Source organism: Lampetra fluviatilis, unplaced genomic scaffold (genome assembly GCF_964198595.1).
Source record: "Lampetra fluviatilis unplaced genomic scaffold, kcLamFluv1.1 SCAFFOLD_196, whole genome shotgun sequence".
Classification (NCBI taxonomy): Eukaryota; Metazoa; Chordata; class Hyperoartia; order Petromyzontiformes; family Petromyzontidae; genus Lampetra; species Lampetra fluviatilis.
The window spans coordinates 37,501-65,000 of record NW_027620929.1 but is presented as its reverse complement, the minus strand read 5'-3'; the positions used below and the strand labels follow the sequence as shown (position 1 = coordinate 65,000).

The 27,500-nt window shown below is 59.6% G+C and overlaps 1 protein-coding gene across 1 annotated transcript in view; it reads left to right on the top strand.

The window, feature by feature from the left end:
• The window catches only part of LOC144954546 (histone acetyltransferase KAT6B-like), a gene marked incomplete at its 3' end in the record, with an annotated part of 79,845 nt that overhangs the window by 17,820 nt on the left and 34,525 nt on the right, over positions 1-27,500 (top strand). Inside the window, exons 6-8 of the mRNA XM_078885017.1 lie at positions 202-310; positions 10,624-10,739; positions 26,117-26,198. Of these exons, the coding sequence (XP_078741143.1) occupies positions 202-310; positions 10,624-10,739; positions 26,117-26,198 (307 nt within the window). The remainder of the gene's footprint in view (positions 1-201; positions 311-10,623; positions 10,740-26,116; positions 26,199-27,500) is intronic.

Below are 27,500 nucleotides of genomic sequence, written 5' to 3'. Positions count from 1 at the left end.
GTGGTTGTTGTGGTTGTTGTTGTGGTGGTTGTTGTTGTAATGGTTGTTGTGGTTGTTGTTGTGGTTGTTGTGTTTGTTGTTGTAATGGTTGTGGTTGTTGTGGTTGTTGTTGTGGTTGTTGTTGTTGTTGTAATGGTTGTTGTTGTTGTGGTTGTTGTTGTTGTTGTTGTGGTTGTTGTGGTTGTTGTGGTGGTTGTGCAGGAGTTTGCCACTCCGCTGCTGGTCTGCTGCTTCTGTCTGGGCTCCTCGGATCGGAACCGAAACCGAGAACCGGAATTCCTCCTCTCCTGTGCAGACTGCGGGAACAGCGGTACACTCCCTCTCACAGTACACACAGTACACTCACACACACACACACACAGTCACACACAGTACACACACACACACAGTACACTCACTCACAGTACACACAGTACACTCACTCACACACACACACACAGTACACTCACACACACACACACAGTACACTCACACTCACACACAGTACACTCACACACACACACACAGTACACTCACACACACAGTACACTCACACACACAGTACACTCACACTCACACACAGTACACTCACACACACACACACAGTACACTCACACACACACACAGTACACTCACTCACACACTCACACACAGTACACTCACTCACACACACACACAGTACACTCACACACACACACAGTACACTCACTCACAGTACACACACAGTACACTCACTCTCACACACAGTACACTCACACACACACACAGTACACTCACACACACACAGTACACACACACTCACACACAGTACACTCACTCACAGTACACACACAGTACACACACACACACACACAGTACACTCACACACACACAGTACACTCACACACACACAGTACACTCACTCACAGTACACACACAGTACACTCACACACACACACAGTACACTCACACACACACAGTACACACACACTCACACACAGTACACACACACTCACACACAGTACACTCACTCACACACACACAGTACACACACACACAGTACACTCACTCTCACACACACAGTACACACACACACACACAGTACACTCGCTCACAGTACACACACAGTCACACACACACACAGTACACTCACACTCACACACACAGTACACTCACACACAGTACACACACAGTCACACACACAGTCACACACACACACAGTACACTCACACTCACAGTACACACAGTACACACACACTCACACACAGTACACTCACACACACACACAGTACACTCACACTCACAGTACACACAGTACACACACACTCACACACAGTACACTCACACACACACACAGTACACTCACACACAGTACACACACAGTCACACACACAGTCACACACACACACAGTACACACACACACACAGTACACTCGCTCACAGTACACACACAGTCACACACACACACAGTACACTCACACTCACACACACAGTACACACACACACAGTACACTCACACACAGTACACACAGTACACTCACACTCACACACAGTACACACACACACAGTACACTCACACACAGTACACACAGTACACTCACACTCACACACAGTACACTCACACACAGTACACACAGTACACACACACTCAGTACACACACACTCACACTCAGTACACACACACACACACACAGTACACTCACACTCACAGTACACTCACACTCACAGTACACTCACACAGTACACTCACACACACAGTACACTCACACACACACACAGACAGTACACTCACACTCACAGAGAGTACACTCACACACACAGTACACTCACACACAGTACACACTCACACACAGTACACACACACTCAGTACACACACACTCACTCACACTCACACACAGTACACTCACACACAGTACACACACACTCACACACACAGTACACACACACTCACACACAGTACACACACACTCAGTACACACACTCACACTCACACACAGTACACTCACACACACACACAGTACACTCACACTCAGTACACACACACAAACACACACAGTACACTCACAGTCACACACAGTACACACACTCACAGTACACACAGTACACTCACACACAGTACACACACACTCACACACAGTACACTCACACTCAGTACACACACACAAACACACACAGTACACTCACAGTCACACACAGTACACACACACACAGTACACACACACTCACACACAGTACACTCACACTCAGTACACACACACAAACACACACAGTACACTCACAGTCACACACAGTACACACACACACAGTACACTCACAGTCAGTACACACAGTACACTCACACACAGTACACTCACACACACACAGTACACTCACTCACACACAGTACACACAGTACACTCACACACACACACACAGTACACTCACAGTCAGTACACACAGTACACTCACACACAGACAGTACACACACAGTACACACACACACAGTACACACAGTACACACACACTCACACACAGTACACTCACACACAGTACACTCACACACACACACAGTACACTCACACTCACAGAGAGTACACTCACACACACAGTACACTCACACACAGTACACTCACACTCACTCACACACAGTACACTCACACTCACAGAGAGTACACTCACACACACAGTACACTCACACAAACACACACAGTGCACACACACACAGTACACACACACACAGTACACTCACACAGTACACTCACACACACACACAGTACACTCACACTCACAGAGAGTACACTCACACACACAGTACACTCACACACACACACAGTACACTCACACACACACACAGTACACTCACACTCACAGAGAGTACACTCACACACACAGTACACTCACACAAACACACACAGTGCACACACACACAGTACACACACACTCAGTACACACACACTCACTCACACTCACACACAGTACACTCACACTCACACAGTACACTCACACTCACACAGTACACTCACAGTACACACACACTCACACACAGTACACTCACACTCAGTACACACACACAAACACACACAGTACACTCACAGTCACACACAGTACACACACACACAGTACACTCACAGTCAGTACACACAGTACACTCACACACAGTACACTCACACACACACACACACAGTACACTCACTCACACACAGTACACACAGTACACTCACACACACACACACAGTACACTCACACACACACAGTACACTCACAGTCAGTACACACAGTACACTCACACACAGACAGTACACACACAGTACACACACACACAGTACACACAGTACACACACACTCACACACAGTACACTCACACACAGTACACTCACACACACACACAGTACACTCACACTCACAGAGAGTACACTCACACACACAGTACACTCACACACAGCACACTCACACTCACACACAGTACACACACACTCACACACACACAGTACACTCACACACACACACAGTACACTCACACTCACACACAGTACACACACACTCACACTCACACAGTACACTCACTCACACACACAGTACACTCACACACAGCACACTCACACACAGTACACTCACACACACACACAGTACACTCACACACAGTACACTCACACACAGTACACACACACTCACACAGTACACTCACACTCACACACAGTACACTCACACTCACACACAGTACACTCACACTCACAGAGAGTACACTCACACACACAGTACACTCACACACACACAGTACACTCACACACACACAGTACACTCACACTCACACACAGTACACTCACACTCACAGAGAGTACACTCACACACACAGTACACTCACACACACAGTACACTCACACACACACAGTACACTCACACACACACAGTACACTCACACTCACACACACACAGTACACTCACACACACACACAGTACACTCACAGTACACTCACACTCACACACACACAGTACACACACACACACAGTACACTCACAGTACACTCACACTCACTCACACACAGTACACTCACACTCACAGTACACACACACACTCACAGTACACACTCACACTCACAGTACACTCACACACACACACACAGTACACTCACACACACAGTACACTCACACTCACACACAGTACACTCACACACAGTACACTCACACTCACAGAGAGTACACACACACAGTACACTCACACACACACAGTACACTCACACACAGTACACACACACAGAGAGTACACACACACACAGAGAGTACACACACACAGTACACACACACAGTACACTCACACACACACAGTACACTCACACACACACAGTACACTCACACACAGTACACACACACAGAGAGTACACACACACACACAGAGTACACACACACACACACTCACACACACAGACACTCACACACACAGTACACTCACACTCACAGTACACTCACACTCACAGTACACTCACACACTCACACACAGTACACTCACACACACACACAGTACCCACACACAGTACACTCACACACACAGTACACACACACTCAGTACACACACACAAACACACACAGTGCACACACACACAGTACACTCACACTCACAGTACACTCACACTCACACAGTACACTCACAGTACACACACAGTACACTCACACTCACAGAGAGTACACTCACACACACACACAGTACACTCACACTCACACACAGTACACTCACACACACACAGTACACTCACACACAGTACACTCACACACACACACAGTACACACACACACAGTACACTCACACTCACAGTACACTCACACTCACACAGTACACTCACAGTACACACACAGTACACTCACACTCACAGAGAGTACACTCACACACACACACAGTACACTCACACACACACACAGTACACTCACACACAGTACACTCACACACACACACAGTACACTCACACACAGTACACTCACACACAGTACACTCACACACTCACACACAGTACACTCACACACACACACAGTACCCACACACAGTACACACACACACACAGTACACACTCACACACAGTACACACACACTCAGTACACACACACAAACACACACAGTGCACACACACACACACTCACACTCACAGTACACTCACACAGTACACTCACACTCACACACAGTACACTCACACTCACAGAGAGTACACTCACACACACAGTACACTCACACACAGTACACTCACACTCACACAGTACACTCACACTCACACACACACAGTACACTCACACTCACAGAGAGTACACTCACACACACAGTACACTCACACACAGTACACTCACACTCACACACAGTACACACACACTCACACACACACAGTACACTCACACTCACAAAGAGTACACTCACACACACAGTACACTCACACACAGTACACTCACACTCACACAGTACACTCACACTCACACACACACAGTACACTCACACACACACAGTACACTCACACACAGTACACTCACACTCACACACAGTACACACACACTCACACACACACAGTACACTCACACTCACAAAGAGTACACTCACACACACAGTACACTCACACACAGTACACTCACACTCACACAGTACACTCACACTCACACACACACAGTACACTCACACACACACAGTACACTCACACACAGTACACTCACACACACACACAGTACCCACACACAGTACACACACACACACAGTACACACTCACACACAGTACACACACACTCAGTACACACACACAAACACACACAGTGCACACACACACACACTCACACTCACAGTACACTCACACAGTACACTCACACTCACACACAGTACACTCACACTCACAGAGAGTACACTCACACACACAGTACACTCACACACAGTACACTCACACTCACACAGTACACTCACACTCACACACACACAGTACACTCACACTCAGAGAGTACACTCACACACACAGTACACTCACACACAGTACACTCACACTCACACACAGTACACACACACTCACACACACACAGTACACTCACACTCACAAAGAGTACACTCACACACACAGTACACTCACACACAGTACACTCACACTCACACAGTACACTCACACTCACACACACACAGTACACTCACACACACACAGTACACTCACACACAGTACACTCACACTCACACACAGTACACACACACTCACACACACACAGTACACTCACACTCACAAAGAGTACACTCACACACACAGTACACTCACACACAGTACACTCACACTCACACAGTACACTCACACTCACACACACACAGTACACTCACACTCACACAGTACACTCACACTCACACACACACAGTACACTCACACACACAGTACACTCACACTCACTCACACACAGTACACTCACACTCACAGAGAGTACACTCACACTCACAGAGAGTACACTCACACACACAGTACACTCACACACAGTACACACTCACACACAGTACACTCACACACACACACAGTACACTCACACACACACAGTACACTCACACACAGTACACTCACACTCACACAGTACACTCACACTCACACACAGTACACTCACACTCACTCACACACAGTACACACACACTCACAGTACACACACACACTCACAGTACACACTCACACTCACAGTACACTCACACACACACACACAGTACACTCACACACACAGTACACTCACACTCACACACAGTACACTCACACTCACACACAGTACACTCACACACACACACACAGTACACTCACACTCACACACAGTACACTCACACACAGTACACTCACACTCACAGAGAGTACACACACACACACAGTACACTCACACACAGTACACACACACTCACACTCACACACAGTACACTCACACTCACAGAGAGTACACTCACACACACAGTACACTCACACACAGTACACTCACACTCACACAGTACACTCACACTCACACACACACAGTACACTCACACACACACACAGTACACTCACAGTACACTCACACTCACACACACACAGTACACACACACACACACAGTACACTCACAGTACACTCACACTCACTCACACACAGTACACTCACACTCACAGTACACACACACACTCACAGTACACACACACACTCACAGTACACACTCACACTCACAGTACACTCACACACACACACACAGTACACTCACACACACAGTACACTCACACTCACACACAGTACACTCACACACAGTACACTCACACTCACAGAGAGTACACACACACAGTACACTCACACACAGTACACACACACAGAGAGTACACACACACACAGAGAGTACACACACACAGTACACACACACAGTACACTCACACACACACAGTACACTCACACACAGTACACACACACAGAGAGTACACACACACACAGAGAGTACACACACACAGTACACACACACAGTACACTCACACACAGAGAGTACACACACACACACAGAGTACACACACACAGACACTCACACACACAGACACTCACACACACAGTACACTCACACTCACAGTACACTCACACACAGTACACTCACACACACACACACAGTACACTCACACTCACAGTACACTCACACACTCACACACAGTACACTCACACACACACACAGTACACTCACACACAGTACACTCACACACACACACAGTACACTCACACTCACAGTACACTCACACACAGTACCCACACACAGTACACTCACACACACACACTCACAGGACACTCACACACACACACACACAGAGACTCACAAACACACACACACAGAGACTCACACACACACACACAGAGACTCACACACACACACAGAGACTCACACACACACACACAGAGACTCACACACACACACAGAGACTCACACACACACAGAGACTCACACACACACTCACACACACACACACAGAGACTCACACACACACAGAGACTCACACACACACACAGAGACTCACACACACACACACAGAGACTCACACACACACACAGAGACTCACACACACACAGAGACTCACACACACACTCACACACACACACAGAGACTCACACACACACACACAGAGACTCACACACACACAGAGACTCACACACACACAGAGACTCACACACACACACACAGAGACTCACACACAGACACACAGAGACCACACACAGACACACAGAGACTCACACACACACACACAGAGACTCATACACACACACAGAGACTCACACACAGACACACAGAGACCACACACAGACACACAGAGACTCACACACACACACACACAGAGACTCACACACACACAGAGACTCACACACACACACACAGAGACTCACACACACACACAGAGACTCACACACACACACACACAGAGACTCACACACACACACAGAGACTCACACACACACACAGAGACTCACACACACACACAGAGACTCACACACACACACACACAGACTCACACACAGAGACTCACACACACACAGAGACTCACACACACACACAGAGACTCACACACACACAGAGACTCACACACACACACACAGAGACTCACACACACACACAGAGACTCACACACACAGACACAGAGACCACACACACACACACAGGGACTACACACACACACACAGAGACTCACACACAGACACACAGAGACTCACACACACACACAGAGACTCACACACACACACACAGAGACTCACACACACACAGACACACAGAGACCACACACACAGACACACAGAGACCACACACAGACACACAGAGACTCACACACACACAGACACAGAGACTCACACACACACAGAGACTCACACACACACACACACAGAAACCACACACACAGACACAGAGACTCACACACACACACAGAGACTCACACACACACACAGAGACTCACACACACACACAGACAGAGACTCACACACAGACACACAGAGACTCACACACAGACACACAGAGACTACACACACAGACACACAGAGACTACACACACACACAGAGACCACACACACACACAGAGACTCACACACACACACACAGAGACCACACACACACACAGAGACTACACACACAGACACACAGAGACTCACACACACAGACACACAGAGACCACACACACAGACACACAGAGACTCACACACTCACACACAGAGACCACACACACAGACACAGAGACTCACACACACACACAGAGACTACACACACACACAGACACAGAGACTACACACACAGACACACAGAGACTACACACACACACAGACACACAGAGACTCACACACAGACACACAGAGACCACACACACACACACAGAGACTCACACACACACAGAGACCACACACACAGACACACAGAGACCACACACACACACACACACAGAGACTCACACACACACACAGAGACTCACACACACACACACAGAGACACACACACACACACAGAGACACACACAGACACACAGAGACCACACACAGACACACAGAGACCACACACAGACACACAGAGACCACACACACAGACACAGAGACTCACACACACACACTGAGACTCACACACACACACACACAGACTCACACACACACACAGAGACTCACACACACACACAGAGACTCACACACACACACACAGAGACACACACACACACACAGAGACACACACACACAGACACACAGAGACCACACACAGACACACAGAGACCACACACAGACACACAGAGACCACACACACAGACACAGAGACTCACACACACACACTGAGACTCACACACACACACACACAGACTCACACACACACACAGAGACTCACACACACACACACAGACTCACACACACACACAGAGACTCACACACACACACAGAGACTCACACACACACACACAGAGACACACACACACACACAGAGACTCACACACACACACAGAGACTCACACACACACACAGACTCACACACACACACAGAGACTCACACACACACACACAGAGACTCACACACACACACACAGAGACACACACACACACACACAGAGACACACACACACAGACACACAGAGACCACACACAGACACACAGAGACCACACACAGACACACAGAGACCACACACACAGACACAGAGACTCACACACACACACTGAGACTCACACACACACACACAGAGAGACTCACACACACAGAGACTCACACACACACACAGAGACTCACACACACACACACAGAGAGACTCACACACACACACACAGAGACACACACACACACAGAGACTCACACACACACACAGAGACTCACACACACACACAGAGACTCACACACACACACAGAGACACACACACAGAGACTACACACAGACTCACACGCACACAGAGACTCACACAGACTACACACACACAGAGACTCACACACACACACACAGAGACACACACACACACAGAGACTACACACAGACTCACACGCACACAGAGACTCACACAGACTACACACACACAGAGACTACACACTACACACGCACACAGACTCACACACACACACACAGACTCACACACTCACACAGACTCACACGCACACAGAGACTACACAGAGACTCACTCACAGACTACACACACACAGACTACACACACAGACTACACACACACACTGAACACTGTCCCCCACTCACTCTCCCCACTCACCCACCCCCCAGGTCACCCCTCCTGCCTGAAGCTCTCCGCTGAATTGGGCCGCAGGGTGCGCCGTTTGCCCTGGCAGTGCTTCGACTGCAAGACCTGCAGCGTTTGCCGGGACACTGGGAGCAACTCGGTGAGACGCTGAGACACGCTGGGAGACACTGGGAGACACGGGGAGATGCGGGGAGACGCGGGGAGACATTGAGAGACACTGGGAGACACTGGGAGACACTGGGAGACACTGGGAGACGCTGGGAGACACTGGGAGACACTGGGAGGCACTGGGGGGCACTGGGAGACACGGGGAGACACTGGGGGACACTGGGGGGCACTGGGAGACACTGGGAGGCACTGGGAGGCACTGGGAGACACTGGGAGGCACTGGGAGACACTGGGAGGCACTGGGAGACACTGAGAGACACTGGGAGGCACTGGGAGACGCTGGGAGACACTGAGAGACACTGAGAGACACTGGGAGGCGCTGGGAGACGCTGGGAGACGCTGGGAGACACTGGGAGACACTGGGAGACACTGGGAGACACTGAGAGACACTGGGAGACACTGGGAGATGCTGGGAGACATTGGGAGACACTGGGAGACACTGGGAGGCACTGGGAGACACTGGGAGACACTGGGAGGCAGTGGGAGACACTGGGAGACACTGGGAGGCACTGGGAGGCACTGGGGGACACTGGGAGACACTGGGAGACACTGGGAGGCACTGGGAGACACTGGGAGACACTGGGAGACACTGGGAGGCACTGGGGGACACTGGGAGACACTGGGAGACACTGGGAGACACTGGGGGACACTGGGAGGCACTGGGAGACACTGGGAGACACTGGGAGACACTGGGAGACACTGGGAGGCACTGGGGGACACTGGGAGGCACTGGGGGACACTGGGAGACACTGGGAGACACTGGGAGGCACTGGGAGGCACTGGGAGACACTGGGAGGCACTGGGGGGCACTGGGAGACACTGGGAGACACTGGGAGGCACTGGGAGACACTGGGAGGCACTGGGGGGCACTGGGAGGCACTGGGGGACACTGGGAGACACTGGGAGGCACTGGGGGACACTGGGAGGCACTGGGGGACACTGGGAGACACTGGGAGACACTGGGAGACACTGGGAGACACTGGGAGACACTGGGAGGCACTGGGGGACACTGGGAGGCACTGGGGGACACTGGGAGACACTGGGAGACACTGGGAGGCACTGGGAGGCACTGGGAGGCACTGGGGGGCACTGGGGGGCACTGGGAGGCACTTGGAGGCACTGGGAGGCACTGGGAGGCACTGGGAGACACTGGGAGGCACTGGGAGACACTGGGAGACACTGGGAGACACTGGGAGGCACTGGGAGACACTGGGAGACACTGGGAGACACTGGGAGACACTGGGAGACACTGGGAGGCACTGGGAGACACTGGGAGACACTGGGAGGCACTGGGAGACACTGGGAGGCACTGGGAGGCACTGGGGGGCACTGGGGGGCACTGGGAGGCACTGGGAGGCACTGGGGGGCACTGGGAGACACTGGGAGACACTGGGAGGCACTGGGAGGCACTGGGAGACACTGGGAGGCACGGGGAGACACTGGGAGACACTGGGAGACACTGGGAGGCACTGGGAGACACTGGGAGACACTGGGAGGCACTGGGAGACACTGGGAGACACTGGGAGACACTGGGAGACACTGGGAGACACTGGGAGACACTGGGAGACACTGGGAGGCACTGGGAGGCACTGGGAGACACTGGGAGGCACTGGGAGACACTGGGAGGCACTGGGAGACACTGGGAGACACTGGGGGACACTGGGGGACACTGGGAGACACTGGGAGGCACTGGGGGACACTGGGAGACACTGGGAGACACTGGGAGGCACTGGGAGGCACTGGGAGACACTGGGAGGCACTGGGAGGCACTGGGGGACACTGGGAGACACTGGGAGACACTGGGAGACACTGGGAGACACTGGGAGACACTGGGAGGCACTGGGAGACACTGGGAGACACTGGGAGACACTGGGAGGCACTGGGAGGCACTGGGGGACACTGGGAGACACTGGGAGGCACTGGGAGGCACTGGGAGACACTGGGAGACACTGGGAGGCACTGGGAGACACTGGGAGACACTGGGAGACACTGGGGGACACTGGGAGACACTGGGAGGCACTGGGGGACACTGGGAGGCACTGGGAGACACTGGGAGACACTGGGAGGCACTGGGGGACACTGGGAGACACTGGGAGACACTGGGAGGCACTGGGAGGCACTGGGAGACACTGGGAGGCACTGGGAGGCACTGGGGGACACTGGGAGACACTGGGAGACACTGGGAGACACTGGGAGACACTGGGAGACACTGGGAGGCACTGGGAGACACTGGGAGACACTGGGAGACACTGGGAGACACTGGGAGACACTGGGAGGCACTGGGAGGCACTGGGGGACACTGGGAGACACTGGGAGGCACTGGGAGGCACTGGGAGACACTGGGAGACACTGGGAGGCACTGGGAGACACTGGGAGACACTGGGAGACACTGGGGGACACTGGGAGAAAGTGGGAGGCACTGGGGGACACTGGGAGGCACTGGGAGACACTGGGAGACACTGGGAGGCACTGGGGGACACTGGGAGACACTGGGAGACACTGGGAGGCACTGGGAGACACTGGGAGACACTGGGAGGCACTGGGGGACACTGGGAGACACTGGGAGACACTGGGAGACACTGGGAGACACTGGGAGACACTGGGGGACACTGGGAGACACTGGGAGGCACTGGGGGACACTGGGAGGCACTGGGAGACACTGGGAGACACTGGGAGACACTGGGAGACACTGGGAGACACTGGGAGGCACTGGGAGACACTGGGAGGCACTGGGAGACACTGGGAGACACTGGGAGGCACTGGGAGACACTGGGAGACACTGGGAGACACTGGGGGACACTGGGAGACACTGGGAGGCACTGGGGGACACTGGGAGACACTGGGAGACACTGGGAGGCACTGGGAGGCACTGGGAGACACTGGGAGGCACTGGGAGGCACTGGGGGACACTGGGAGACACTGGGAGACACTGGGAGACACTGGGAGACACTGGGAGGCACTGGGAGACACTGGGAGACACTGGGAGACACTGGGAGACACTGGGAGGCACTGGGAGGCACTGGGAGGCACTGGGGGACACTGGGAGACACTGGGAGGCACTGGGAGGCACTGGGAGACACTGGGAGACACTGGGAGGCACTGGGAGACACTGGGAGACACTGGGAGACACTGGGGGACACTGGGAGACACTGGGGGGCACTGGGGGACACTGGGAGGCACTGGGAGACACTGGGAGACACTGGGAGGCACTGGGGGACACTGGGAGACACTGGGAGACACTGGGAGGCACTGGGAGACACTGGGAGACACTGGGAGGCACTGGGAGACACTGGGAGGCACTGGGGGACACTGGGAGACACTGGGAGACACTGGGAGACACTGGGGGACACTGGGAGACACTGGGAGGCACTGGGAGACACTGGGAGGCACTGGGGGACACTGGGAGACACTGGGAGACACTGGGAGACACTGGGGGACACTGGGAGACACTGGGAGACACTGGGAGACACTGGGAGACACTGGGAGGCACTGGGGGACACTGGGAGGCACTGGGGGACACTGGGAGACACTGGGAGACACTGGGAGGCACTGGGAGGCACTGGGAGACACTGGGAGGCACTGGGGGGCACTGGGAGACACTGGGAGACACTGGGAGGCACTGGGAGACACTGGGAGGCACTGGGGGGCACTGGGAGGCACTGGGGGACACTGGGAGACACTGGGAGGCACTGGGGGACACTGGGAGGCACTGGGGGACACTGGGAGACACTGGGAGACACTGGGAGACACTGGGAGACACTGGGAGACACTGGGAGGCACTGGGGGACACTGGGAGGCACTGGGGGACACTGGGAGACACTGGGAGACACTGGGAGGCACTGGGAGGCACTGGGGGGCACTGGGGGGCACTGGGAGGCACTTGGAGGCACTGGGAGACACTGGGAGACACTGGGAGACACTGGGAGACACTGGGAGGCACTGGGAGACACTGGGAGACACTGGGAGGCACTGGGAGACACTGGGAGGCACTGGGAGGCACTGGGGGGCACTGGGGGGCACTGGGAGGCACTGGGAGGCACTGGGGGGCACTGGGAGACACTGGGAGACACTGGGAGGCACTGGGAGGCACTGGGAGACACTGGGAGGCACTGGGAGACACTGGGAGACACTGGGAGACACTGGGAGACACTGGGAGGCACTGGGAGACACTGGGAGGCACTGGGAGACACTGGGAGACACTGGGAGGCACTGGGAGACACTGGGAGACACTGGGAGACACTGGGAGGCACTGGGAGGCACTGGGGGGCACTGGGGGACACTGGGAGGCACTGGGGGGCACTGGGGGACACTGGGGGGCACTGGGAGGCACTGGGGGGCACTGGGAGACACTGGGAGGCACTGGGAGACACTGGGAGACACTGGGAGACACTGGGAGACACTGGGAGACACTGGGAGACACTGGGAGACACTGGGAGGCACTGGGAGGCACTGGGAGACACTGGGAGACACTGGGAGACACTGGGAGACACTGGGAGGCACTGGGAGACACTGGGAGACACTGGGAGACACTGGGAGACACTGGGAGGCACTGGGGGACACTGGGAGGCACTGGGGGACACTGGGAGACACTGGGAGACACTGGGAGACACTGGGAGACACTGGGAGGCACTGGGAGACACTGGGAGACACTGGGAGACACTGGGAGGCACTGGGGGACACTGGGAGGCACTGGGAGGCACTGGGAGGCACTGGGAGGCACTGGGGGACACTGGGAGGCACTGGGAGACACTGGGAGGCACTGGGGGGCACTGGGAGGCACTGGGGGGCACTGGGAGACACTGGGAGGCACTGGGAGGCACTGGGAGGCACTGGGAGGCACTGGGAGGCACTGGGAGGCACTGGGAGGCACTGGGGGGCACTGGGGGGCACTGGGAGACACTGGGAGGCACTGGGAGGCACTGGGGGACACTGGGAGGCACTGGGGACACTGGGAGGCACTGGGAGGCACTGGGGGACACTGGGAGACACTGGGAGGCACTGGGAGGCACTGGGGGACACTGGGAGGCACTGGGAGGCACTGGGGGACACTGGGAGGCACTGGGAGGCACTGGGAGACACTGGGAGACACTGGGAGACACTGGGAGGCACTGGGGGACACTGGGAGGCACTGGGAGGCACTGGGGGACACTGGGAGACACTGGGAGGCACTGGGGGACACTGGGAGGCACTGGGAGGCATTGTGGGACACTGGGAGACACTGGGAGGCACTGGGAGACACTGGGAGGCACTGGGAGGCACTGGGGGACACTGGGAGACACTGGGAGGCACTGGGAGACACTGGGAGACACTGAGGGACACTGGGGGGCACTGGGAGGCACTGGGAGACACTGGGAGGCACTGGGAGACACTGGGAGACACTGGGGGACACTGGGGGGCACTGGGAGGCACTGGGAGACACTGGGAGGCACTGGGAGACACTGGGAGACACTGGGGGACACTGGGGGGCACTGGGGGACACTGGGAGACACTGGGAGGCACTGGGAGACACTGGGAGACACTGGGGGACACTGGGGGGCACTGGGAGACACTGGGAGACACTGGGAGACACTGGGGGGCACTGGGAAACACTGGGGGACACTGGGAGACACTGGGAGGCACTGGGAGGCACTGGGGGACACTGGGAGACACTGGGAGGCACTGGGGGACACTGGGAGACACTGGGAGACACTGGGGGACACTGGGGGGCACTGGGAGGCACTGGGAAACACTGGGGGACTCTGGGGGACACTGGGGGGCACTGGGAGACACTGGGGGACACTGGGAGACACTGGGAGACACTGGGAGGCACTGGGAGGCACTGGGAGACACTGGGGGACACTGGGGGGCACTGGGAGGCACTGGGGGACACTGGGAGACACTGGGAGACACTGGGAGGCACTGGGAGGCACTGGGAGACACTGGGGGCACTGGGAGGCACTGGGAAACACTGGGGGACACTGGGGGGCACTGGGGGGCACTGGGGGACACTGGGAGACACTGGGGGGCACTGGGGGACACTGGGAGGCACTGGGGGGCACTGGGAGGCACTGGGGGGCACTGGGGGACACTGGGAGACACTGGGGGGCACTGGGGGACACTGGGAGACACTGGGGGACACTGGGAGACACTGGGGGACACTGGGAGGCACTGGGAGACACTGGGGGGCACTGGGGGACACTGGGAGACACTGGGAGGCACTGGGAGGCACTGGGAGACACTGGGGGGCACTGGGGGGCACTGGGAGACACTGGGAGGCACTGGGAGGCACTGGGAGGCACTGGGAGGCACTGGGAGGCACTGGGAGGCACTGGGGGGCACTGGGGGGCACTGGGAGACACTGGGAGACACTGGGAGACACTGGGAGGCACTGGGAGGCACTGGGAGGCACTGGGAGACACTGGGGGGCACTGGGGGACACTGGGAGGCACTGGGAGGCACTGGGGGGCACTGGGAGACACTGGGAGGCACTGGGAGGCACTGGGAGGCACTGGGAGGCACTGGGGGCACTGGGAGGCACTGGGGGGCACTGGGAGGCACTGGGAGGCACTGGGGGGCACTGGGAGGCACTGGGGGACACTGGGAGGCACTGGGAGGCACTGGGGGGCACTGGGAGACACTGGGAGACACTGGGGGACACTGGGAGGCACTGGGAGGCACTGGGGGGCACTGGGAGACACTGGGAGGCACTGGGAGACACTGGGGGACACTGGGAGGCACTGGGAGGCACTGGGGGGCACTGGGAGGCACTGGGAGGCACTGGGAGACACTGGGGGACACTGGGAGGCACTGGGAGGCACTGGGGGGCACTGGGAGACACTGGGAGACACTGGGAGGCACTGGGAGGCACTGGGGGGCACTGGGAGACACTGGGAGGCACTGGGAGGCACTGGGAGGCACTGGGAGGCACTGGGGGGCACTGGGAGGCACTGGGGGGCACTGGGAGGCACTGGGAGGCACTGGGGGGCACTGGGAGGCACTGGGGGACACTGGGAGGCACTGGGAGGCACTGGGGGGCACTGGGAGACACTGGGAGACACTGGGGGACACTGGGAGGCACTGGGAGGCACTGGGGGGCACTGGGAGACACTGGGAGGCACTGGGGGGCACTGGGAGGCACTGGGAGACACTGGGAGACACTGGGAGGCACTGGGAGACACTGGGAGGCACTGGGGGGCACTGGGAGGCACTGGGGGACACTGGGAGACACTGGGAGGCACTGGGGGACACTGGGAGGCACTGGGGGACACTGGGAGACACTGGGAGACACTGGGAGACACTGGGAGACACTGGGAGGCACTGGGGGACACTGGGAGGCACTGGGGGACACTGGGAGACACTGGGAGACACTGGGAGGCACTGGGAGGCACTGGGGGGCACTGGGGGGCACTGGGAGGCACTTGGAGGCACTGGGAGGCACTGGGAGACACTGGGAGACACTGGGAGGCACTGGGAGGCACTGGGAGACACTGGGAGACACTGGGAGGCACTGGGAGACACTGGGAGACACTGGGAGACACTGGGAGACACTGGGAGGCACTGGGAGACACTGGGAGACACTGGGAGGCACTGGGAGACACTGGGAGGCACTGGGAGGCACTGGGGGGCACTGGGGGGCACTGGGAGGCACTGGGAGGCACTGGGGGGCACTGGGAGACACTGGGAGGCACTGGGAGGCACTGGGAGACACTGGGAGGCACTGGGAGACACTGGGAGACACTGGGAGACACTGGGAGACACTGGGAGACACTGGGAGGCACTGGGAGACACTGGGAGGCACTGGGAGACACTGGGAGACACTGGGAGGCACTGGGAGACACTGGGAGACACTGGGAGACACTGGGAGGCACTGGGAGGCACTGGGGGGCACTGGGGGACACTGGGAGGCACTGGGGGGCACTGGGGGACACTGGGGGGCACTGGGAGGCACTGGGGGGCACTGGGAGACACTGGGAGGCACTGGGAGGCACTGGGAGACACTGGGAGACACTGGGAGACACTGGGAGACACTGGGAGGCACTGGGAGGCACTGGGAGACACTGGGAGACACTGGGAGACACTGGGAGACACTGGGAGGCACTGGGAGACACTGGGAGACACTGGGAGACACTGGGAGACACTGGGAGGCACTGGGGGACACTGGGAGGCACTGGGGGACACTGGGAGACACTGGGAGACACTGGGAGACACTGGGAGACACTGGGAGGCACTGGGAGACACTGGGAGACACTGGGAGACACTGGGAGGCACTGGGGGACACTGGGAGGCACTGGGAGGCACTGGGAGGCACTGGGAGGCACTGGGGGACACTGGGAGGCACTGGGAGACACTGGGAGGCACTGGGGGGCACTGGGAGGCACTGGGGGGCACTGGGAGACACTGGGAGGCACTGGGAGGCACTGGGAGGCACTGGGAGGCACTGGGAGGCACTGGGAGGCACTGGGAGGCACTGGGGGGCACTGGGAGACACTGGGAGGCACTGGGAGGCACTGGGGGACACTGGGAGGCACTGGGGGACACTGGGAGGCACTGGGAGGCACTGGGGGACACTGGGAGACACTGGGAGGCACTGGGAGGCACTGGGGGACACTGGGAGGCACTGGGAGGCACTGGGGGACACTGGGAGGCACTGGGAGGCACTGGGAGACACTGGGAGGCACTGGGGGACACTGGGAGGCACTGGGAGGCACTGGGGGACACTGGGAGACACTGGGAGGCACTGGGAGACACTGGGAGGCACTGGGAGGCACTGGGGGACACTGGGAGACACTGGGAGGCACTGGGAGACACTGGGAGACACTGAGGGACACTGGGGGGCACTGGGAGGCACTGGGAGACACTGGGAGGCACTGGGAGACACTGGGAGACACTGGGGGACACTGGGTGGCACTGGGAGGCACTGGGAGACACTGGGAGGCACTGGGAGACACTGGGAGACACTGGGGGACACTGGGGGGCACTGGGGGACACTGGGAGACACTGGGAGGCACTGGGAGACACTGGGAGACACTGGGGGACACTGGGGGGCACTGGGAGACACTGGGAGACACTGGGAGGCACTGGGAGACACTGGGGGGCACTGGGAAACACTGGGGGACACTGGGAGACACTGGGAGGCACTGGGAGGCACTGGGGGACACTGGGAGACACTGGGAGGCACTGGGGGACACTGGGAGACACTGGGAGACACTGGGGGACACTGGGGGGCACTGGGAGGCACTGGGAAACACTGGGGGACTCTGGGGGACACTGGGGGGCACTGGGAGACACTGGGGGACACTGGGAGACACTGGGAGACACTGGGAGGCACTGGGAGGCACTGGGAGACACTGGGGGACACTGGGGGGCACTGGGAGGCACTGGGGGACACTGGGAGACACTGGGAGACACTGGGAGGCACTGGGAGGCACTGGGAGACACTGGGGGACACTGGAGGCACTGGGAAACACTGGGGGACACTGGGGGACACTGGGGGGCACTGGGGGGCACTGGGGGACACTGGGAGACACTGGGGGGCACTGGGGGACACTGGGAGGCACTGGGGGGCACTGGGAGGCACTGGGGGGCACTGGGGGACACTGGGAGACACTGGGGGGCACTGGGGGACACTGGGAGACACTGGGGGACACTGGGAGACACTGGGGGACACTGGGAGGCACTGGGAGACACTGGGGGGCACTGGGGGACACTGGGAGACACTGGGAGGCACTGGGAGGCACTGGGAGACACTGGGGGGCACTGGGGGGCACTGGGAGACACTGGGAGGCACTGGGAGGCACTGGGAGGCACTGGGAGGCACTGGGAGGCACTGGGAGGCACTGGGGGGCACTGGGAGACACTGGGAGACACTGGGAGACACTGGGAGGCACTGGGAGGCACTGGGAGGCACTGGGAGACACTGGGGGGCACTGGGGGACACTGGGAGGCACTGGGAGGCACTGGGGGGCACTGGGAGACACTGGGAGGCACTGGGAGGCACTGGGAGGCACTGGGAGGCACTGGGGGGCACTGGGAGGCACTGGGGGGCACTGGGAGGCACTGGGAGGCACTGGGGGGCACTGGGAGGCACTGGGGGACACTGGGAGGCACTGGGAGGCACTGGGGGGCACTGGGAGACACTGGGAGACACTGGGAGACACTGGGGGACACTGGGAGGCACTGGGAGGCACTGGGGGGCACTGGGAGACACTGGGAGGCACTGGGAGACACTGGGGGACACTGGGAGGCACTGGGAGGCACTGGGGGGCACTGGGAGGCACTGGGAGGCACTGGGAGACACTGGGGGACACTGGGAGGCACTGGGAAGCACTGGGGGGCACTGGGAGACACTGGGAGACACTGGGAGGCACTGGGAGGCACTGGGGGCACTGGGAGACACTGGGAGGCACTGGGAGGCACTGGGAGGCACTGGGAGGCACTGGGGGGCACTGGGAGGCACTGGGGGGCACTGGGAGGCACTGGGAGGCACTGGGGGGCACTGGGAGGCACTGGGGGACACTGGGAGGCACTGGGAGGCACTGGGGGGCACTGGGAGACACTGGGAGACACTGGGAGACACTGGGGGACACTGGGAGGCACTGGGAGGCACTGGGGGGCACTGGGAGACACTGGGAGGCACTGGGAGACACTGGGGGACACTGGGAGGCACTGGGAGGCACTGGGGGGCACTGGGAGGCACTGGGAGGCACTGGGAGACACTGGGGGACACTGGGAGGCACTGGGAGGCACTGGGGGGCACTGGGAGACACTGGGAGACACTGGGAGGCACTGGGAGGCACTGGGGGGCACTGGGGGACACTGGGAGACACTGGGGGACACTGGGAGGCACTGGGAGGCACTGGGAGACACTGGGGGACACTGGGAGGCACTGGGAGGCACTGGGAGACACTGGGGGACACTGGGAGGCACTGGGAGGCACTGGGGGGCACTGGGAGACACTGGGAGACACTGGGGGACACTGGGAGGCACTGGGAGACACTGGGGGACACTGGGAGGCACTGGGAGACACTGGGGGACACTGGGAGGCACTGGGAGGCACTGGGGGGCACTGGGAGACACTGGGAGACACTGGGGGGCACTGGGAGGCACTGGGAGACACTGGGAGGCACTGGGAGGCACTGGGGGGCACTGGGAGGCACTGGGAGACACTGGGAGGCACTGGGAGGCACTGGGGGACACTGGGAGACACTGGGAGGCACTGGGAGACACTGGGAGACACTGAGGGACACTGGGGGGCACTGGGAGGCACTGGGAGACACTGGGAGGCACTGGGAGACACTGGGAGACACTGGGGGACACTGGGGGGCACTGGGAGGCACTGGGAGACACTGGGAGGCACTGGGAGACACTGGGAGACACTGGGGGACACTGGGGGGCACTGGGGGACACTGGGAGACACTGGGAGGCACTGGGAGACACTGGGAGACACTGGGGGACACTGGGGGGCACTGGGAGACACTGGGAGACACTGGGAGGCACTGGGAGACACTGGGGGGCACTGGGAAACACTGGGGGACACTGGGAGACACTGGGAGGCACTGGGAGGCACTGGGGGACACTGGGAGACACTGGGAGGCACTGGGGGACACTGGGAGACACTGGGAGACACTGGGGGACACTGGGGGGCACTGGGAGGCACTGGGAAACACTGGGGGACTCTGGGGGACACTGGGGGGCACTGGGAGACACTGGGGGACACTGGGAGACACTGGGAGACACTGGGAGGCACTGGGAGGCACTGGGAGACACTGGGGGACACTGGGGGGCACTGGGAGGCACTGGGGGACACTGGGAGACACTGGGAGACACTGGGAGGCACTGGGAGGCACTGGGAGACACTGGGGGACACTGGAGGCACTGGGAAACACTGGGGGACACTGGGGGACACTGGGGGGCACTGGGGGGCACTGGGGGACACTGGGAGACACTGGGGGGCACTGGGGGACACTGGGAGGCACTGGGGGGCACTGGGAGGCACTGGGGGGCACTGGGGGACACTGGGAGACACTGGGGGGCACTGGGGGACACTGGGAGACACTGGGGGACACTGGGAGACACTGGGGGACACTGGGAGGCACTGGGAGACACTGGGGGGCACTGGGGGACACTGGGAGACACTGGGAGGCACTGGGAGGCACTGGGAGACACTGGGGGGCACTGGGGGGCACTGGGAGACACTGGGAGGCACTGGGAGGCACTGGGAGGCACTGGGAGGCACTGGGAGGCACTGGGAGGCACTGGGAGGCACTGGGGGGCACTGGGAGACACTGGGAGACACTGGGAGACACTGGGAGGCACTGGGAGGCACTGGGAGGCACTGGGAGACACTGGGGGGCACTGGGGGACACTGGGAGGCACTGGGAGGCACTGGGGGGCACTGGGAGACACTGGGAGGCACTGGGAGGCACTGGGAGGCACTGGGAGGCACTGGGGGGCACTGGGAGGCACTGGGGGGCACTGGGAGGCACTGGGAGGCACTGGGGGGCACTGGGAGGCACTGGGGGACACTGGGAGGCACTGGGAGGCACTGGGGGGCACTGGGAGACACTGGGAGACACTGGGAGACACTGGGGGACACTGGGAGGCACTGGGAGGCACTGGGGGGCACTGGGAGACACTGGGAGGCACTGGGAGACACTGGGGGACACTGGGAGGCACTGGGAGGCACTGGGGGGCACTGGGAGGCACTGGGAGGCACTGGGAGACACTGGGGGACACTGGGAGGCACTGGGAAGCACTGGGGGGCACTGGGAGACACTGGGAGACACTGGGAGGCACTGGGAGGCACTGGGGGGCACTGGGAGACACTGGGAGGCACTGGGAGGCACTGGGAGGCACTGGGAGGCACTGGGGGGCACTGGGAGGCACTGGGGGGCACTGGGAGGCACTGGGAGGCACTGGGGGGCACTGGGAGGCACTGGGGGACACTGGGAGGCACTGGGAGGCACTGGGGGGCACTGGGAGACACTGGGAGACACTGGGAGACACTGGGGGACACTGGGAGGCACTGGGAGGCACTGGGGGGCACTGGGAGACACTGGGAGGCACTGGGAGACACTGGGGGACACTGGGAGGCACTGGGAGGCACTGGGGGGCACTGGGAGGCACTGGGAGGCACTGGGAGACACTGGGGGACACTGGGAGGCACTGGGAGGCACTGGGGGGCACTGGGAGACACTGGGAGACACTGGGAGGCACTGGGAGGCACTGGGGGGCACTGGGAGACACTGGGAGACACTGGGGGACACTGGGAGGCACTGGGAGGCACTGGGAGGCACTGGGAGACACTGGGGGACACTGGGAGGCACTGGGAGGCACTGGGAGACACTGGGGGACACTGGGAGGCACTGGGAGGCACTGGGGGGCACTGGGAGACACTGGGAGACACTGGGGGACACTGGGAGGCACTGGGAGACACTGGGGGACACTGGGAGGCACTGGGAGACACTGGGGGACACTGGGAGGCACTGGGAGGCACTGGGGGGCACTGGGAGACACTGGGAGACACTGGGGGGCACTGGGAGGCACTGGGAGACACTGGGAGGCACTGGGAGGCACTGGGGGGCACTGGGAGGCACTGGGAGACACTGGGAGGCACTGGGGGACACTGGGAGGCACTGGGAGACATTGGGAGGCACTGGGGGACACTGGGAGACACTGGGGGACACTGGGAGGCACTGGGAGACACTGGGAGGCACTGGGAGGCACTGGGGGGCACTGGGAGGCACTGGGAGGCACTGGGAGGCACTGGGAGACACTGGGGGACACTGGGAGGCACTGGGAGGCACTGGGGGGCACTGGGAGACACTGGGAGGCACTGGGAGGCACTGGGAGGCACTGGGAGGCACTGGGAGACACTGGGGGGCACTGGGAGATACTGGGGGGCACTGGGAGGCACTGGGAGACACTGGGGGGCACTGGGAGGCACTGGGAGACACTGGGGGACACTGGGAGACACTGGGAGGCACTGGGAGGCACTGGGAGGCACTGGGGGGCACTGGGAGGCACTGGGAGGCACTGGGGGACACTGGGAGGCACTGGGAGGCACTGGGAGGCACTGGGAGATACTGGGGGGCACTGGGAGGCACTGGGAGACACTGGGGGGCACTGGGAGGCACTGGGAGACACTGGGGGACACTGGGAGACACTGGGAGGCACTGGGAGGCACTGGGAGACACTGGGGGGCACTGGGAGGCACTGGGAGACACTGGGGGGCACTGGGAGGCACTGGGAGGCACTGGGGGACACTGGGAGGCACTGGGAGGCACTGGGAGGCACTGGGGGACACTGGGAGGCACTGGGAGGCACTGGGGGACACTGGGGGACACTGGGAGGCACTGGGAGACACTGGGAGGCACTGGGAGACACTGGGGGACACTGGGAGACACTGGGAGACGCGGGGAGACACTGGGAGACACGGGGAGACACTGGGAGGCACTGGGGGACACTGGGGGACACTGGGAGACACTGGGAGACGCGGGGAGACACTGGGAGACACGGGGAGGCACTGGGAGGCACTGGGAGACACTGGGAGGCACTGGGGGACACTGGGAGGCACTGGGAGGCACTGGGGGACACTGGGGGGCACTGGGAGGCACTGGGAGACACTGGGGGACACTGGGAGACACTGGGAGACGCGGGGAGACACTGGGAGACACGGGGAGACACTGGGAGACACTGGGAGACACGGGGAGACACTGGGAGACACTGGGAGACGCGGGGAGACGCGGGGAGACACGGGGAGACACTGGGGGACACTGGGAGACACTGGGAGGCACTGGGGGACACTGGGAGACACTGGGGGACACTGGGAGACACTGGGAGACACTGGGAGACACTGGGAGGCACTGGGGGACACTGGGAGACACTGGGGGACACTGGGAGACACTGGGAGACGCGGGGAGACACTGGGAGACACGGGGAGACACTGGGAGACACTGGGAGACACTGGGAGACACTGGGAGACACTGGGAGGCACTGGGGGACACTGGGAGACACTGGGAGACACTGGGAGACACTGGGAGACACTGGGAGACACTGGGAGGCACTGGGGGACACTGGGAGACACTGGGGGACACTGGGAGACGCGGGGAGACACTGGGAGACACGGGGAGACACTGGGAGACACTGGGAGACACGGGGAGACACTGGGAGACACTGGGAGACGCGGGGAGACGCGGGGAGACACGGGGAGACACGGGGAGACACGGGGAGACACTGGGTTGCTATGGTTACCCTTCGTTGCTATGTTGATGGCTGTGGTGAGCGATGAGGCAATGGCGGTGAGTGGTTGCCATGGTGAATGTCTGCGGTTGCCGTGGTAACCGTGTTCCCCGGTTGCTATGGTTACAGGAGAACATGCTGTTCTGTGACTCCTGTGACCGAGGGTTTCACATGCAATGTTGTCAGCCGCCAATCCTCCGCATGCCGAAGGGTGAGGACTCACCCACTCACTCACTCACCCACCCACTCACTCACCCACTCACCCACCCACTCACCCACCCACTCACCCACCCACTCACCCACTCACTCACTCACCCTCCCACCCACTCACTCACCCACTCACTCACTCACTCACCCACCCACCCACCCACTCACCCACCCACCCACTCACCCACCCACTCACTCACCCACCCACTCACTCACCCACCCACTCACTCACCCACTCACCCACCCACTCACTCACCCACTCACCCACCCACTCACTCACCCACTCACCCACCCACCCACCCACCCACCCACTCACCCACCCACCCACCCACTCACCCACCCACCCACTCACCCACCCACTCACTCACCCACCCACTCACCCACTCACTCACCCACCCACTCACCCACTCACCCACCCACTCACCCACTCACCCACCCACTCACCCACCCACTCACTCACCCACTCACCCTCTCAGTCACTCACCCACCCACTCACCCACCCACCCACTCACTCACCCACTCACCCACTCACCCACCCACTCACCCACCCACTCACCCACTCACCCACTCACCCACCCACTCACCCACTCACCCACCCACTCACCCACTCACCCACTCACCCACCCACTCACCCACTCACCCACCCACTCACCCACTCACCCACTCACCCACCCACTCACCCACCCACTCACTCACCCACTCACCCTCTCAGACCTCACCCACTCACTCACTCACCCACCCACCCACCCACTCACCCACTCACCCACCCACTCACCCACTCACCCACCCACTCACCCACTCACCCACTCACCCACCCACTCACCCACTCACCCACCCACTCACCCACCCACCCACTCACCCACTCACCCACTCACCCACCCACTCACCCACTCACCCACCCACTCACCCACCCACTCACCCACTCACCCACTCACCCACCCACCCACTCACCCACCCACTCACTCACCCACTCACCCTCTCAGTCACTCACCCACTCACTCACTCACCCACCCACCCACCCACTCACCCACTCACCCACTCACCCACCCACTCACCCACTCACCCACCCACTCACCCACTCACCCACTCACCCACCCACTCACCCACTCACCCACCCACTCACCCACCCACCCACTCACCCACTCACCCACTCACCCACCCACTCACCCACTCACCCACCCACTCACCCACTCACCCACTCACCCACCCACCCACTCACCCACCCACTCACTCACCCACTCACTCACCCACTCACCCACTCACTCACTCACCCACTCACCCACTCACCCACCCACCCACTCACCCA